The sequence below is a fragment of the Acomys russatus genome, chromosome 13, assembly GCF_903995435.1.
Source record: "Acomys russatus chromosome 13, mAcoRus1.1, whole genome shotgun sequence".
Lineage (NCBI taxonomy): Eukaryota > Metazoa > Chordata > Mammalia > Rodentia > Muridae > Acomys > Acomys russatus.
In genome coordinates, this window is record NC_067149.1 from 19,178,619 (window position 1) to 19,196,521 (window position 17,903).

The 17,903-nt window shown below is 50.8% G+C and overlaps 1 protein-coding gene across 1 annotated transcript in view; it reads right to left on the bottom strand.

The window, feature by feature from the left end:
- Positions 1 to 7,286: 7,286 nt before the first annotated feature.
- Nup210 (nucleoporin 210) overlaps positions 7,287 to 17,903 on the bottom strand; it is a 90,309-nt gene continuing 79,692 nt past the window's right edge. The window contains exons 33-40 of the mRNA XM_051154908.1: positions 17,599 to 17,735; positions 14,579 to 14,702; positions 13,339 to 13,485; positions 12,007 to 12,257; positions 10,166 to 10,382; positions 8,883 to 8,978; positions 8,721 to 8,804; positions 7,287 to 7,402 (exon numbers count right to left, since the gene is read on the bottom strand). Of these exons, the coding sequence (XP_051010865.1) occupies positions 7,305 to 7,402; positions 8,721 to 8,804; positions 8,883 to 8,978; positions 10,166 to 10,382; positions 12,007 to 12,257; positions 13,339 to 13,485; positions 14,579 to 14,702; positions 17,599 to 17,735 (1,154 nt within the window). The 3' untranslated portion in view covers positions 7,287 to 7,304. The remainder of the gene's footprint in view (positions 7,403 to 8,720; positions 8,805 to 8,882; positions 8,979 to 10,165; positions 10,383 to 12,006; positions 12,258 to 13,338; positions 13,486 to 14,578; positions 14,703 to 17,598; positions 17,736 to 17,903) is intronic.

The window sequence follows — 17,903 nt, forward strand, 5'->3', positions numbered from 1 at the left end:
AGAAGAGGAGAAAACGGCAGAAGTCTCTGCTGCCTCTTCTGATGGACTAACTGGGCCAAGGGAGAAGGGACACACAGACCATGTGCTATGTCACCTGTTACATCCTCAGCACAGAAGTTCAGGGTCAAGGTGGAGGCCCTGGCAGGGCAGACAATACCACACCAGAAGCCTGGCCTCTTCCTTTTGCCCAGAGAGCACAAGGGAACCTGGTTAAAGAGCATAAGGGACTGGGGCTGGGGAGATGGCTCAGCAGTTAAGAGCCCTGTCTGCTCTTCCAGAGGTCCTGAGTTCAATTCCCAGCAACCACATGATGGCTCACAACCATCTAGAGTGAGATCTGGTGCCCTCTTCTGGCATGCAGGGGAATAAGCAGGTAAAAACACTGCATACATAATAAACAAATAAAGCTTAAAAAAAAAAAAAAAAAAAAAGAACGTAAGGGCAGGAGCTGAGGATGGCCAGTGGTTAAGAGGACCAGAGTTCAATTCCATGCACCTCCATGGCTGCTCACAACCATCTGTACTCCAGTTCCAGGGGCCCAGAAGCCCTCTCTGGCTTCCACAGGCAGCAGGCATGCAAGTGATGCACAGACAGACATGCAGACAGTTGTACATATAAAATAACAAATGGGCAAGGAGAAGACAACTACTCAGATTTTCCACAATACAGCCCTGTCCCTCTTCCCATAACTGACCATCCATGCTGTCCACTGAGGAGGTCTCTTTCACACACACCTCCCCCCAAATAATCTCCCTTGTCAACAAACACTTCACATCCAGGCCCCAGCACCATCCGTGCTTCCCTATTGCCTAGAGGGATTTAACAATCGTCTGTTTGCTCCCTACAAACTCTGATGAAACTGCACCCCCTCACAGCTCCTCTCAGTGGCATCTGTAATTTCTCTTCCTGTGTTTAGTGGTATATTTTTATTAAAAGGAAATAGAAGCTATTGAGCCATTGACAAGTTGAAACACAATGAGGATTAACTGTGATTAGATTATTTTATGACATGACTTGATAAAATAGGTTTTAATTATCAAATTAAATAACCCACTTGGTCTGAAATCATGTGGAATTTTATCGAGTGGGTCTTATCAGCCGTGTGTTCTGAGAACGCGCACAGGCTCCCTCTCCAGCTGACCTGCTCTGTGGGCGTGTGTCTGGCGCATCCACCTCACCCTGTACAAGTCAGGACTGGATTGGCTACTATTTTACTTCTGTGTGTCTGGTAAGTGGCTCAGGGTACCACTCAAGGAACAAGTCCTGAAGAGGGAACTAGGGTACTGAGGCCTCAAAAACTGGGGATGGTGGTCCTGGAACTCCAAGGAAGAGGAAAGAGAAAAATTCATATTCAACACATGAACAGCCCTATGCATCCGCTTACAAGGTAGACAGGGTTGTGAGGGCTCATGGCTGTAGTCTACGTCACTTGACCCACTGTGGTAACATGAGGTAGAGCAAAGTAGCTCACCTCATACTGAGGGGAAGGGGAGGGGGAGGAACACGGGTCCAACAGCCCATTCAGAGCACATCCCCAGGGACCTAGCTTACTTCCTCTGGGCCTCACCAGGTGTGGATCTACTACTTCCCGAAAGTGAGTGCCACAGGCTGACAACCAAGCCTGTACCACATGGGCTCTTGTGGGACATTTAGGATCCAAACCACGAGACCCACACAGAAAACTTACAAAGGAGGGAAACTAAGGCTCGGATGGAAAGTGCTCAAGGACACCCACCTGATAACAGAGACCAGACTGTTACTCACACCTTACAGCCTGCCCCACAGCCCTGCACCCCAGTTCACCTGGCCTTCACTGAGGACTCCAGAGAAGCCCCTGTACTGGGAGACTGGGTAAGTGGCCGGTCTTCAGATTTCAGTTTCCTGGGTCTTATAATTTGCTTTTATTTGCTTTCAGTGAATACTAAGCCACTCATTTCAGTAATGAAAGTGGTCACCTGATGAGGCCGCTGCTGAAATCCTCCACAGACTTTTATTTGCTAACTACATACAACATAAAACGCAACAAAGTAATAGCCAGTCCCAAGCCACTGCCCGGCTTTGGCTCCCTGTGCAATGGCTCCACATTAAGAACTCAGCTCTTGTGCCTGGCATGGTGGTGCATGCCTTTAGTCCCAGCACTTGGGAGGCAGAGTCGAGTGGATCTCTGAGTTCTAGGCCAGCCTGGTCTACAAAGCAAGTTCCAGGAGAGACAGGGCTACACAGAGAAACCCTGCCTCAAACCACACCCGCTCCCCCCCCCCTAAAACCCCAAACCAACACAGACCTCAGCTCTTCATCAGAACTCAATGCCACTGCACAGCAGAGCTTGCTCCCTAACGGCTGAGCTTTTCTCCATCAGCCTCTCTCCTTCCTTGATTGGTACTAGTTTGTGGTCTGCTCTAGACCTTGAACAAAAAAAAGGAAGCCCACCAGGAGGCTCCTGAGAAGCTGACCTCTGACCTCCACAAGCACCTGCAGCCACAGGTACACCACCCCACACACTATTAAAAAAAAAAAAAGAAGAAGAAGAAGCTGGAAAGATGGCTCAGTCATTAGTAACACTGGATGCTTTTCCAGAGGAACTGGATTCAATTCTTAGTGTCTACATGGCAGCTAGCAACCATGCCGATTCCAGTTCCAGGGGACCCAATGCCTGCTTCTGGCTTCTGCAGGCACTGGGCATCCAGGCACAACACCTCTACCCATAAAAAATAATTAAAATAATAAAATAAGTCTTTGAAAAAAAGAAGAAAAGTTGCTTTAGGAATTCTGGCCCAAATTTATTAGTTAATGAGAAAAATGAGACAGAAGGCAGATGCTAAATGAGATTTAAGTTATAGTTTCCCATCTGCCTTTAGGGGAAAAAAGCAAAAAAAAAGTGCCAAAACCAAACCAAACCCCACAAAACTCAGAAGCCCAAGGTTGTACTACCAATTAGCTGTCTGCAGAGCGCGACAGACACTGAGTCTATCACGCCGGTATTTGTGTTCTTCTGTCACTTTCTTTTATGAAAAAAAATTGCCAAGGATAGTGGTGCACACCTTTATCCAAGCACTCATGAAAAAGACTCATGAGTCCAAGGCCAGCCTGGTCTACAGAATGAGTTCCAGGTTATGCAAAGCTACACAGTGAGATCCTGTCTCAGTAAAACAATGAAACAAAAAAGCTGAAAGGATCCCCCCCCCCCCCCCCCCGCCCTCCAAATTTTGAGACAGGGTTTCTCTGGCCTAGACTTGGCTGTCTTAGAATCACTTTGTAGACAAGGCTGGCCTCGAACTCACAGTGATCCGCCTGCCTCTGCCTCCCAAGTGCTGGGATTAAAGGCGACTGAAAGGCATTTTAACGTGGAATTTTACTGAAAAAATTTCATGCTCCTTGACTAAAGGTACTCACTGCAAAGCCTTGGTGACCTGGGTTGGATCCCTCAGAACTCACATGATAAAAGGACAGACCCATTACTGTGTAAGTTGTCCTCTGAATCCCTCAAATAAATACATTTAACAGTAACATGTTCTTATTTTTTTCTTTTCTTTTCTTTCTTTTTTTTTTTTTTTTTTTTTTTTTGAGAGAGTTTTTGTGTTAGCCTTGGCTATCCTGGACTCATTTTGTAGACCAGGCTGGCCTTGAACTCACAGCGATCCGCCTGCCTCTGCCTCCCGAGTGCTGGGATTAAAGGCGTGTGCCACCACGCCCAGCATGTTCTTATTTTTTCATGAAAATGTTTGGGGAATTGTTTCTTTCATAAATTAAAATCGTGTTTCATCTGGCCACATGGTCCTCCTGAGCAGCCTAACTAGAGACTATGATCTGTGAGCAACCACCCTCTCCTTCCCAGGTACTATCTGCAAGTAGGCACATGGGACGAGGAGGGAACACCGGAGTCCCATCTGTCCATTCCACCACCACCGGGCTTCCTGCCCATGGCAGAACCTTGGGACAGACCTTGCGCATGCCAATGAAAGCCACGTGACCAACACGCAATTTCTCTGGGTAGGAAGCCCTTCGTTCTCTGCAGAGGCTGCCACACAGAGGCCAAGAGGCTGGGAAGAGGGGTGCAGGCCTGCACTGCTGCCCATCTCCAGGTTTTAGGTTCCTCAACTTAGATCCTTCTGCTTAACCTGTGTCCACATTTCAGACTCATGATGAAGGGTTTCCAGCCAGCCTGTGTGCTGTTCAGGTTTTCTGTCAACGTGATATTTATTAGTCATCTGGGAAGAGGGAAACCTTGAGAAAACACCTCCATCAGATTGTCTGTAGACAAGCCTGTGGGGCCATTTTCTTGATTGATGATTGATGTGGAAGGGACCAGTCCACTGGGGGATGGCACCTGGGCATGTGATCCTGAAGTATATTTTGAAAAGCAGGCTCAGAAAGCCCTGGAAAACAAGCCAGTAGCATCATTTCTCCATGGCCTTGGGTTCCTGCCCTGACTTCCCTCTATGATGGACTATAACTTATAAAATAAACCTGTTCCTCCTTGAGTTGGCTTTAGTCATGTTTTATCGCAGCAATAGGAAGCAAACCAAGATATAGCCAAATATATCCAACAGGTGAACATGCAAAGAGCAAGGCTTTGAGGGTTAATTTTTGTTCAAACAAGAATTCTAGAGAAAAACACCTCTTTGCAATTCTGTATCTTGGTGCTAAAAGCATCTGCTGGCATCCTCAGTGAGCACTGCTCAGCAGGCGTGGGAATCCACTCAAACTGTGTGGGTCCCTCTGGGCTGTCAGCATCCCAGTCAGATTTACTATTACAAAGACTTGGCTGTGTTCCCCCAATGTGTTCTGAAAGGCTGCTGGCCCCATCAGGTCCCCAGTGTTCCAGATGGGCAGAGAGAGGAAACTCAGTACCCTAAAACAAAGGTGACTGGTGGACACTGCAATTTTTCTGTTTCATCTGGGAGGAGCCAGTAGTCAGCTTCGTGACATCTAGAGGCCCTCAAAATATGGTCATTGCACTGTACTCTCCAGCCACAGACTTTAGTGATGGTGATAGTGAAACTGTTGAGCCCTGAAGAGTACCTTCAGTCCTTAGGAGACAGGAGAGTTTCTGTTCTTCTGGACACTGTCATGTCCAGATGTGATGTGCTTGCTGCCTGAATACTGGCAGCCATCTTGTGTTTCAGAGGGGTCGTACCTAAGGGCAACACCAACACCATGTATGTTGTACCAGGAAGGCATGTGTACAATCAGTACAGTATCAAATGTACTTAACGTTCAATATTGCAGACCTTCTCATGTAGTGTCCTGGAGATGACAGCTGTCATCACTCACATCGAAGTCCTATTTGGGAATCAAAGTGGGGGCCACATGATGTTTTTAGCATGGGCAGTGCTGTGGTTAACGGGTTCCTGAGACTGAAGAAGCACCTACACCGCTCCGCCCTGCCCCCCAACACCCAAACAAATGCTGCACGAAATGGAAAGAGGAGGGAAGGCAAAGCACAGGGAGACAAGGACACAATGGAGCAAGGCCTGCTGGGATCCTGTTTGCTGTGTGTGGTGGCCAAGGTTGAATGGGCAGCACCCAGCTCAAGTGCAGAGGCCCCAGGAGGAATGTGACAGGGCCAGCACTGGATCGAGCTGGGCCTGTGAGAGCTCCAGGAAGACAGGTGAGACCAAGGGTGTGTGGCTGTGGAAGAGAACAGGGAGGGTGGCAGTGTTGATCCTTTGAGGCATTCAAGGTCTTGTGAGCATACCCGTGGTGGGCAGGATAGGGGAAGACATTTCAGATGGCACTGAAGGAAGGCAGGAGATGGAAGAGTGACAGGTGCCTGAAAGAACTGGCAGGCAAGAGATGGAGGCAAGTGGCGGGGGGTGGGGGAGGTGTTATGCAGTCCTCCTGCAACAAGGCCCTGCTACTGTCCCAGGCCTCTAGGGTAGGGAGGCTCCGTGTCAGAGAGGAGGGATGGCACCATTGGAAATAGGTCATCAGTCACAGTGGACACCTAGGCAGAGTTGGCACCCCAAAAACTACAGCATTCTTAAGAAACTACACAGAACTTTATTAAACAAACAGAGGGAAGGCTCCATAACAGCTCCAATGGGAGATTGGGCGGCAGGCTGGGCACAATTCCTCTGTCCCCAGCTGCAGACAAGTCCATGCCGTGGCCCAGGCTCAAATGATGCAAGGGATCACACACAACCTTCAAGGCCAACTGAACTCCTAGAGATGTGGTGCCCACACACGTCCACTTAGAGGCAAGTCTCCGGCTCTTTCTGATGGTGGTGCAGCATCCAGGCAACATCCGGACCCAAAGCAGAGAGGCCATGTCCCTGAGCTCAAACGTGAATGGAAGTTGTGTTCCCCAGGCATCCCCTTCTATTCCTGGGCCAGCTAGGAGAGCACTGACGGCAGAGAAGAGGGAGAGGAGGGCCAATGGGGTGGCTCAGATCTGCTGAGGTACTGTATTAGGTGTCTTCCAAGAGAGAAGAGCAGGTCACACTGGGTCTCTGTGCTCCGCCAGGCACAGCAGCATCTCAGAACAAACGAGAAGATCAGAAGATCCCCGTCAGTGGCTGTATGGCCAGGGCTGACGATGCTCTGGCTATTCCCAAGCTGCCCCAGGGAGAAGGAGAGGCACTCCAACACGCCAGTGACCCTTCTGCCGTGAAACAACACTAGGATCCTCACAGGGCTCTGAGGGGAGGGCCACTCTGCTGAAGCTCAGTAACTATCACAGTAAGAAGGCTCAGACAGCACATGGCTCTGGGTATAGTGTCCCCCAGGGGACACCCACACCTGCTTGTCCCCCACACTTCCTAGCAGTAGTAGGACAAGGAGAAGAATGGGTTTTCACGAAGGAAAAAGGAAAAAAGCCACACAAGAGGGCTAACGTGTGCATGTGCCCATGGACAAGCGCTTGCCTAGCAGACATGAGACTCAGGCCTCCACGCCCAGCACCACAAAAACCCCAGGAGTAATGAGAAAACCCTTTCCCTGAGATCGCTACAGTGACATCATCTGTAGACAATGTAGAAACAGCTTCCAGCTACTCAAAGCCATGAGTGGGGAGAGAGCTTCCTCTAGCAGGAGAATAAACACAGGACTAAGCAGCACCCCCAAATCCTGCATGCTGCTATACGGGAAAAGGGGATCCAGGAAGGACTAGCCTTCAAGACTGGGAAGGAGGTTTAAAAGCAAACAGATTAAAAACCCTTGCTCGTGTGAATCAGGCAGTGGTTCATTCAGCACGGCCAGAATAGTGAGGATGACCCAGGGCCCACGTACGGTGTGAACACGACCAGGACACTTCCACCAAGGTGTCAGTTTAGCTGCGCACCGATACCAGGCCTGCACATTGGCTAGTGAGAGGCATAGGCTGGGCTCCAGAGCCCTGAGGAAGGACTGGCTTTGCGACCAGGAGGCAGTGTGTTGAAAGTGGCTGGCGATGAGGCAAGATCTAGGGAGGAAAGGGAAAGTGAGCGCGGAGGAGTAACAGTCAACATCCCCACCACATTCCTCAGGAAAATACATATTTAAGTACATGCAGCATGCCAGGGGTTTGTACCTGAAACAGCAGAGGGAAACTGACAGGGACAGGGGAGGCATGGAAACTACACCGCTCAACCTGTGCTTCTGTCTCTCTCTCCTGACTCCCACTTGAGGAAGTCTGTCTCCAGTGAGGAATCTATGAGTTAGAGTGGGCTAATCCTGTGCGGGCAGTGGACGAGCTTTACAGGGATGTGTAGGGCTTCTCAAAGAGGATAAAATTATGGTCCTTGGGACCAAGGCCATATATATCCACCCAGCCTGGAGCTGACCCATGACCTTCCTGAGCTCAGGACATACTTGTGTTATATCTCTCTGTAGGGCCAAGAGGATGGAAAGGCCAGACTCTTAGGCACAATGCTGTAGTAACAAAAACCCGGAGGCAAGTGGAGGGTCCTTTGAGGGACGGTACAAAGACCCCATGGTGACTTTAACAAACACTGGGAAGAAAGGTCAGAAAGGGCTTGATATTTTAGCAGAACAGCTGTGCAACAAGCCAGAACCACGAGGACAGCCACCACGCAGCATGCTGGGGTACTCAGGAGTCCAGCCTTCCAGACCAGAGGCAGCAGGAAGAGGCTCTGATTCTAGGGTGTGTGGGTGGGTGATGGAGTCTTGTCTCTCAAGGACACTGCTTCTGGACATAAAACTGTCCTCTGTCCAAAACCCCATAACAGAGATGAGCAGACAATAGCTCAAGAGCCTCTTACACAGACTCCCAAATGGGAATCAGGACGAAAGGCCTGTTGGGTACTGTGGCATGGGCAGGTCACTGAACTGAAGGCTCCTGGAGAAGAGGTACTCCAGGTGCTGTGGAGGGTGGACAAGCCCTTAGGCTGCCAGAGACAAAGGGATTCCTGAAAGGAGTGGGCTTTCCCAGCATTCTCTGTCTCTATGTCTAGAATCTCCATCCTCCCACCCTAGCTTGAACTCTCAGTAGTCTGTCTGTCTGTCCGTCCTGGAATCCACCTGCTTAGACAGCACTGCCTCTACCAACTCCTCCCATCCCACAGCCTGCTGGGGAAGCCTTCATGGAGTCAGGACTAGTATCTGAATCCACGTAACACCCCCTTCCCCTGCCACATCTGTCCCTGGGGCTCGGCTCTAGTTGTCCCTGTTGCTCTGACACAGACAGCTGAGACTGGGGTTCAGGACCTGGATCCCACCCTTCCCCAGGAGATGACTATTGTGGAGGCTCTCCAGGCTGTGCCTGCGGCTGGTGTACTCACAGTGGGGGCTGTGCTGAGGGCTGGCACGGGGTGTGAGAGCCAGGGGCGGAGCAAGTTCCCGGGGTGCACAGACTGTATGGTAGGCTGCAAGAGGACAGGCTGGTGAGGGTGGGCAGGGTGAAAGGGTGCAAAGTGTCAAGAAGGATTCGTGGTTGGCCTCACCTATGATGGTGACCGCTGTCCCAGCAAGCAGGGCAAAGAAGGTGAAGAACATGACCTGGTAGGAGTCCAGGAAGTGTGACAGGAGGCTGGCTCCATCTGCAAGAGGGAAAGGGCAGATGTGAAATGCCAGGGCCATAGCTGGGTCCCCCTGGATTCCTGTGCTGCTAGACATCTGCATGGTCCTCCATGCCCCACTGCCTGGGATGCAGGGGCAAGCCTGTCTTAGATGTGAGGTGTCTCGTTCTGTCTTCGTTGGAACATCTCCATCCTTCCTTCCAGAAAGTATCCCTAGGTTCTGGCTTGGCACTTCAGGTTTTGGCGCCCGTTCTGCCAGGGGGGCATCTAGGCTACCCCAAAGAAAGAAAAGAAGCTCTGAAAAATGCCCTGTGGGCTTTAGAGCTTGAGGGATTGGTGGGACAGAGGCTCACAGGATAGGAATCCCCGCTTTGATTCCTTGCTAAGAGCCTCAGGCACTTCTGCCCCAAAGCCATCCACCTCGGTGCTGGAGCGGCCTGAGTCCCAGATCCCTGACACCTATCTGTCACAGTGTTACACCCTCCATTCATCCCCAAGTACTCTCCGGCAGGGAGACAGCGGGCCGCAGGGCCTTCCGCTGCGTACTGGTCCCTTTGATCTATGCCCTATCCCTCTGTAGCTCTGTCCTCTCCATGCCTACAGGTGGCTGAAGCAGGACAAGCTTTGAACTCAGCTGGGTAGGAAGTGAGTAGCTCTTGGCATCAGGAGGACCCTGAGGTGAGTGCTGTCCTCACACTGGACTTCCTGGGGCAGGAGTCCCACTCATGAATAAAGTTACTTTCTCATTGGCTAACACATGACTGGGAGTGAGACTCTAATCTCCCGAGTAATACTTAAAGGACAGTCAGCAACAGTTGGGGATGCCAGTCATTGGGTCCTCTGAGGAAATTGACATTGTAAGCAGAGGAAACAGCATCGCCAATGACTCAGGTTGAGGACTTTGTGTCTCAGAAACAGGCAAGAGGTTAGTGCTAGAGCAGGAAGCACAAGGGGAAGAGAGACCATTGGAGGGATGTGGGCTGTGCCCTTGAAAGATGGGGCCATGGTAGGATGTTGAGCAGAGGGCCTTGTTGAGGATGGGGTGATAGGGGGAGTGATGTGTGGTGTCGTGACTGTCACCTTGACAGACATTCTATGTTTCTGACTCCTCCAATTTCCACATTGCTGGTGCCTACCGATACCCAAGCCCCTCTGGCCTGTCTCTCCCTGCCAAGTCTAGGTCAGGTGATGCCCCATCCGTGACTCACAAGGACCAGGCCCACGACGATCCATCACAAAGGCCACAGTGACTGGAATGGTGATGGCCTGGTTAGTGGCTGGGCTGGAGAAGGTCAGGCCAGTGGACAGAGGGCCCTGGCTGCCAGCTGTGGGATCTGAGACACCAACAGTGTACGTGATGAAGCTGGGCAGCCCAAATGACTTCTCTTTCACAAAGGCCAGCACTGCTGGGGACCCGGATTTCACCTGGGGAAAAAGGCAATGGTGAGAAAGCATGCTCTGCAGAGGCTAGACCGCAGGTGTCCAGCTCATCTCTGACCGCACATGCTGGACTTCTCTCTCAGGACCAGGTGGGACCTCAGGCCCAGAAGCATGGTCCACATTCAGGGTCTGCTAAAGAGGACACAATCAATATTACTGAATTCTAGTTGAGCACAACAATGTTAAGCTAACCCAAAGCAGCATCTAAAGCCAAGTCCCCACAAAGCAGCATCCCTGGCTCATCTGGCTACCACAGCAACTACACACTTCTTTCTCACCTCTTGTGAGCAGTTGGCCATGGCAAGACAAGAGTAGCAGGCAACAGCACCCCTAAACTCCTCCATCCACACATCAGAGCTCTCAGTAGAGGCTTTCTGGACTGAAGTCTCCAAGACCAGTCATACATCAGCCAGAGGAAGGAGGAAGAGGAGGAGGAAGTAACACTAGCAGGAAGGCCTAGAGGGAGAGTGGAGGCCTAACGCCCACAGGGGACAGGGCACCAAGCCGGAATGCGCTCCTGCTCTGACTGTACCAAGCACATTCTACGTATGTGTGTGAAGTAGAAAATGAAACCAAAAGGACAGGCAGAGCACTACAGTACTGTGTAATAAAAAAAAAAAAATAAAGATTATTTCAAAATTTAATTTTTAACTTTGAAGAGCTGGACCCTAGGGCGCACGAGCTCCTTTTTTAGCGTCTTTCCAGATCTAACCCTAACACAAACCACAATCTTCAAACTCGAAGCCTGACCCCAATTTTTTTTTTCAATTTTGTAAATAATTTATTCAGATTACATCCTGATTGTTATTCCCTCACTTGTATCTTCCTATTCCCACCCTCCCTCCCTCTTTCACCCTATTCCCCTCCCCCTGGACATGTGACAGAAGAGGACCTCCTCCCTCACTGTATGATCACAGCCTATCAGGTCTCATCCAGATAGCCTGCTTCCCCTTCCTTTGAGTGCCACCAGGCTTCCCCACCAAGGGGAAATGGTCAAATAGGGGGTACTAGAGTTCATGTCAGAGGCAGTCCTGCTCTCCCTCCCACTATGGAGAATGTTCTGTCCATTGGCTAGATCCGAATAGGGAGTCTAGGTTTACTGCATGCATTGCCCTTAGTTAGTACAGCAGTTTGTGCAGGCCCCATGAAGCCTGACCCCAATTCTCATCTGACCCTAAAACCAACATCTAAATCTAAGTCCCCAACTCCAACCTAAACCTTAACCCTGATCCCAGACCCAAGTTTTGTTCCCTAACTCTAATATCTAACCTAGCTCCAGCATATAACCCTAACCACTAACCCCAGCCACTAACCCAGGCCACTAATCCCAACCACTAACCCCAGCCACTAACCCCAGCCACTAAGCCTAACCACAAACTCCAGCCACTAACCCCAGCCACTAAGCCTAACCTTTAACATATCCTATACTCTTAAGCCCAAGCTTTAATGCTAACCCCCCTCTGTAAACCCAGCAACTAAACATATTTCTAACTTGAAGCCCCAAACCGTAGCCCTAGCGTTAACTCTAGCCCTAGCCCCAGAACTCTAAATCCTAATCTTAACTGTAGCCTCCACTTCTGCCTGACCTGCAGCCGCTGCAGCCACTTACCTCCAGGTTTTCCAGAATCTCCACAGCACCAAAGATCTTGACCTCAGAGCTGGTATAGTGGTTGCTCAAAAGGATTTCTGCCTGGTTGGCATAGAGCCCTGGACTGAAGGGGACCTCAGCTCCCACCTTCTCTACAGAGGCGCGGCTGCTGGGCATGGAGGCAGTGACGGCCAGTGATGTCTTCTTCATGCTCAAGTGCTTCAGCTGCTTGTCTGTCAGCCTGTGCATAGTAACCAAGCAGAGGTACTGGCCTGTGGAGACAAGGCTTGTTCTTCTCCCGTGTGCGCACTTATCGCCTCCCTGGCCCCGCTCCCTGACAGAGGGCCTCCTAGACACACTTGAGAGTGAGCTGACAAGTCCTTTCCTCCAGGAGGCCTTCTAAGAATGCCCCTTCAGAGGCTCTGGGACAGCCTGGACACCTTCTCTGTAACCAGGGTCCTCTCACTGTCTCAGTATCCTCTGTGTGTGAGGTTTCCATCTTAATAGTACTCTTGGGGCAGGCATCATGTTGGGGCCAGCCTAGGCCAGAATGAGGACAGATAATAGCAAACAGACATACAATCCAGCCCTGGACTACAGGCCAAGGAAGAGCTGACTCCAAGATGCCCCTGTTCCCAGTGTAGCAGGAGGCTGTGTAGACAATGGATGTCCCAGGGCAGGTGAGCCAGGTGGAATGAGCAGGGTCTCGGGCAGCTAGGCAACCTCAATCTGGACTTATGGGCCAGACTCCATCAATAACACACCACTAGAGGCACCTAGACGAGTTACCTTCCTTGCTCAGCAAGGACCTCCTCTGTGCTAGATGCTGGGTGGGCCCGAGTGTGCCAGTGGGAAACACCTGCATACTCTCTGCCAGCAGCATCCCTTGCATGCAGTGGGGCCAGCAGGCTCACCAGCCTACAGTGCTGGTCACCAGCCTGGTCACTCTAGTGTCCTGAGCTGTGTCTCAGTATGCTCCAATAGAGCCCACGACTATTTCATATGATGCTAGTCACCTCTCGCTCTGTGCAGGCAGTGGAGGACAGGGCATCCTCAGTCTAAAGAGGGAGGTTTAGAGGGCGAGCCTCTATCCAGAGCTGAGTGGTGGGATTATGGGAGAAGGCTCCAGCCTGGGTTTGGTGCTGAGGTCTGCAGGGTGTGGGAGATGCCAAACACTATTCCCTCTTGGCAGGCAAGAAGCAGCAACAGAGACACTGCCTGTTAACAGCCTCAAGCTGGACTCCCAACAACCTCTGCCTGTCTGGACATATGGCCATCATGAAGTACACACTTATGTCCGACCCCAGACATCTAGCAGGCACTCATTGCATTTTAAATTATTTGCAAATTTACCCAGAGCAGCATCAAATCCTGGCTCCACAGTGAAGACATCACAAGCAGGAAAATCAAAGACATCTTGCTTGAACTGGAGTTGGCAGCTGATGAGGGATTCTGGGTGTAAGGTTTCAATGACTTCTCTCTGAGCAGGGGAGCACTCACCTAAAGGCACAGGGTGGAGGGCAGTGATCAGGTGAGAGAGAAGAGCTTGGACCAAGCACAAGGCCACCACACCCAGAACCACCTTAAGTGAGGGAACAGGCAAGCCCTGTGGAGGCTGGGCAGGCATGAATGGCACCGGTATCCCCTAATAATCCCATGTAGGGAGCCATGGAGCTTAGTAAAGGTTCCATGTCTTTCATTCAAGCTAAGGACCCTGACTCAGAGGATGGGCTATTCTGAATGCCAGGGCCACTTCAGATGACAATTCCTGCATGGGCGCTGAGCCTGCATAGCAGACGCAGTGACAGGCAACCTGCTGATGCATGGCCCTGCTGCAACCAGCAAGGAGAATGGCCACTGGGAGGGCAGAGGCTCTTCATAAACACACTGCACATAGTTCTGGCAATAGTAGACTATTTTCCCACTTGCACTAAAGGAAGAAAACAGCATTTCTATGATGTAGTAAGTGTGCCCCATTAATCACAATGAGAATGGGGGAACTTAATTCATCCGTTAAGTGGTCCAAAAAAAAAATCTGTATCGACATATTTATTTCTGGCACTTGCCATCCAGGGCTGTCATAGGCAAAGAGTGAGATGGAATGTTCTATGCATGACTTGGGAGAGGTAATTATAAAAATCAAAAGCAGCCACCAGTCTGCGATGTCATTAGTTTCTACCATCAGCTGCGGTGGACTGTGGCTTGCCCTGCTCAGGCCCTAGGGCTGCAATCACAGCTCTGACTCAGCGCAGGCAGTGTCTTGGAGCTGTGCTCTTCTGAAGGCACCTTTCATGCTTCAGCTTATGGAGGCCTCAAATTTCTTACAAGCTGCAAGGAGCAGATGAGCTGGGGCTGAAGGCTTTCTCTCTGGAGTTAGGGGCGAGTCTGAATATGGAAAGCAGGGCTGTGGATGTGATTCCGTGGTATAGCATGTGCCTGCGGTGTATTATGGCCCTGGGTTCCTTCAGTCCCCAACACCACAAAACAACAAACCCCAAACAGATGAAACCCTGCTGAAAGGGCACAGATGCTACTCCCCAGTCCCTAAGCCTGGCCAGGTAAGCCCAAATACCCGAGCCCACTCATTCTGTACCAAGCAGGTTAGAGCTCCTGTCTCCCACGCTGACGGTCACTTTGGAGGCTGTGGCTTCCTGGATACTGGTCCGGGCAGAATGGAGGCGACGGGCCACTATCTTCTGAGGGGTGCTGACAACTACCTACGGAAACAAGGCAGTTATGCTATATTGTGTGGGGTGTTTTTCATGACCTCACCTGCAGCTTGCATCACCTGTACCCCAGGCAACAAACCTAATGAGCTCACAGCTTAAACTGCTAGGTGGACTGTGACAGCGTGTCCAGGAGAGCCCAAGTGGCACCCCAACTCTCTCACCCTATGATGGCAAAGCTGGAACTGACAGCAAAGACCCGGCATGTGGTAGAGCCAGGACACCAGGAATAGCTGGGAACAACAGCGGGGCTAACAGCAGGCTAACCTACTTAGTGGTCCAGGCCAGGCTGCATGCTCCTGACATCACCTTTCCTCTGCTTACAGATCTGGTTAACTAATATTCCAACAAGGACAGAGGATGCATTTAGTTTACTATGCTTATTCAGAATGGATCAATCAGACCCAAATACCTAGAGAACAAGGGCCCCAGAGGCCAGTCTGCTCAGACACATCCCACCTGGCACCCCTTGGACATACTCTATCTCATACGCAGGCCTCACACCACGGGGATGCCCCTTTATCTGCAAGGCCCACAGCACCATACCCCTGTACGGCTAGAATGTTGGCTATCCTTTCTTGGTGAGGGCAAGTATATTATTGGAGGTGCTTCTTGTGGGCCTCTTTCTTGCAGCATAGGAAAGTCACGGCAGCAGGAAGGGGTCCCTTAGCCTGCAGCCCACAGCCCCACTGTACACATGCCTTGGTCTCTTCTGGCCTAATTAGCACTTCCAGCCATGACTGTACTGCCTCCTCCAGGAATGGCTGCTGCCCAAGGGACCAGCAGAGGTGCCCACCACTGCCCTCCCTGGCCCTGTCTCCCATTTTTCTCCTTTCGTCCTCGCCTCACTGCATCTTCTCACACTTTCTCTTCCTCTGTCTGGCCTACACCTAGTATACTCACCCCACACTCAGGTGTCTAGACAGTCCAGTGTGGCTTCAGCCTTCAGGGACTCTTCATCCAACTGTGCCCTACCCCCTCAGCTCGGGGAGCGTCACCCATTTCAAACCTTCCAGGACCCACTCGCTATCTTCTCCCAGCACCAGCCCCTATTTCTGTTCCCTTTTCGGAGTAGAGAACCATCCATCCATCACCTTTCAAGCCACTGGTGACAAACCCAGGAGAGTTGTTCCAAGCCCTCCTCCACACCATCCCAGTCCATCCAGTGCACGAGCTGGTCATCCTGCAGCAATGCCACCACTGTATGCATGGCCTTGATCTGCACCATTCTGATTTAAAAACCAAAGCTCTGTGCAGTGTGAAGTAAACTACCTCCCTGCCCTCCAACAGAAACAGCAGCACCTAACATAGGTGGAGCAAACCCTTGTGACACATTAAGTGACGTTTCCATTTGTCCCCTTCTCCATGTTAGCTCACTATGCTACATCACAGTGTGGTCCCTGTCCCTTGGGCACAGAGGAAACTTGCCCAGTGTCTGATCTTGGATTTATACCCAGACAGGACCACTTGGGTGTCTACGTTGCTACAGTTTCAGCCTCGCAAGTAAGTGACACTTGCAGGGATACGCCTGGCTGAGGCCACTTGTAAGCCACTGCACCCAGCTTCCTGACCTCCCCCAGCATCAGACCTTAAGTCCCTCCCACACGTTCTATGATCCAGCTCACCCAGGCTCTCTCTCAAACCCCATACACTTTGGTGCCTGCTGACCTCTCTCCTGACCATTCTCAGGGGCCTCTCCTGGGGAGAAGAGCTTTATTAATCAGAGTGCCTGCCTCTATCTGCAGCCACTCAACCGAACCGCAGCACTAAATATGCAAACTATTAGGTTAAACTGCTGGATTCGATAAAGCACATGCTGACTTTAAAAATGAGACAGGTTTGGAACTCAGCCAGAACAGGCCCATTGATTCATTCTTGGCTGGAGAGAAAGGTTTTTGTTCGTTTTCATAAAGCTCAAAGCTGACTTGCTGGGGGAAGTTTAACTTTGCTGGTGACACTAAATCACTAGGGTGCCTGTCCCATGGCCTGAACTCCCTCAGGGAAATGGCCACCCCAATGGCTGCACAGTCACACTGGCTGCCAGACGAGCGTGGGTGTAGGTGGATGGGTAGAATCAATCGACCAGATCTCTCTCCCCATGCTGGTTTGGACATGAGAGGGATGCTGGGGACAAACAGAAAACCAGTTCCTGTCTTACACTTGGTGGGTGGCTGATTCTCCTAGATCTTGACAGCTGCAGACAGCTCTGGCAGGAGGCCTGGTTATTTGTTTCTTAAAGAAAAGGGAATCAGAGGTACAGCCAGCCTTTGTACCTGCTGCGTTGGCAGCTTTGGATTCAACCAACAACAGATCAAAAATAGTCAGAGGAAAAAGTGCGTTTGTTCTGAGCAGGGACAGGTGCTTCCTAAACAGCACAAGCTAATAGCCACTCATACAGTGTAGCTCAGTTAGCTATTGTATGTCATCAGGGGCGATGTCAAGCATATAGAGTGTGGCAAACACTTGAAATGCATGCACTTGGGAGATTCAGTTCAAGGCTAGCCTGGGCTATACAGGAAGACCATCTCAAAACAGACACACAGACAAAAGACCATAAAACAAAACAAAATAAAAATAAGGTCTTATGCTTTTGTGTAAAGAGATCTGGTCATGATCATTTTCTGATGCCAAGGGGCAACATACTATGATATCCTGGGGATACAATGATGGGCTGTATATGTCTGTTTGCTTGCTTGCTTGCTTGTTTCAGTCAGTCTTGCTATGTAAGCCAGGATGGTCTCAAACTTAAGATAATCTTCCTGCCTCAGCCTCCCAAGTGCCAGGATTGCAAACGTGTGTCTCCAAGCCTTGTACAGACACACACTGAAGCTCTTACTGTCTCCAACAGGGTTGGCCACAACTGCCTCTGGCTGCCCTCAAGCCCTACCTCCTTGAATGTCTTCAGATGTCCAGCGATCTCGTAGTAAACAGTCACAGACCCTGCCTCTCGGGCCACAGCCACACCTGTCTTGGGGTCGATGTAGAGGACATTGCTGGCTGAGGAGCTCCAGGTCCCTGAGACACCTGGGACAACAAGCCCAGATATCATCCATTTTGTTCACATTTGAACACCACAGCCCAAACCTAGCTCCCCAGGTCCCTGTGCCTGTGAGAGTTTCCATCTTGAGCCTCAGGGAGAAATCCACATTGGCCACCTCTAAAATGGTCCCTCCACCTTCCCAGCTCTGGCCA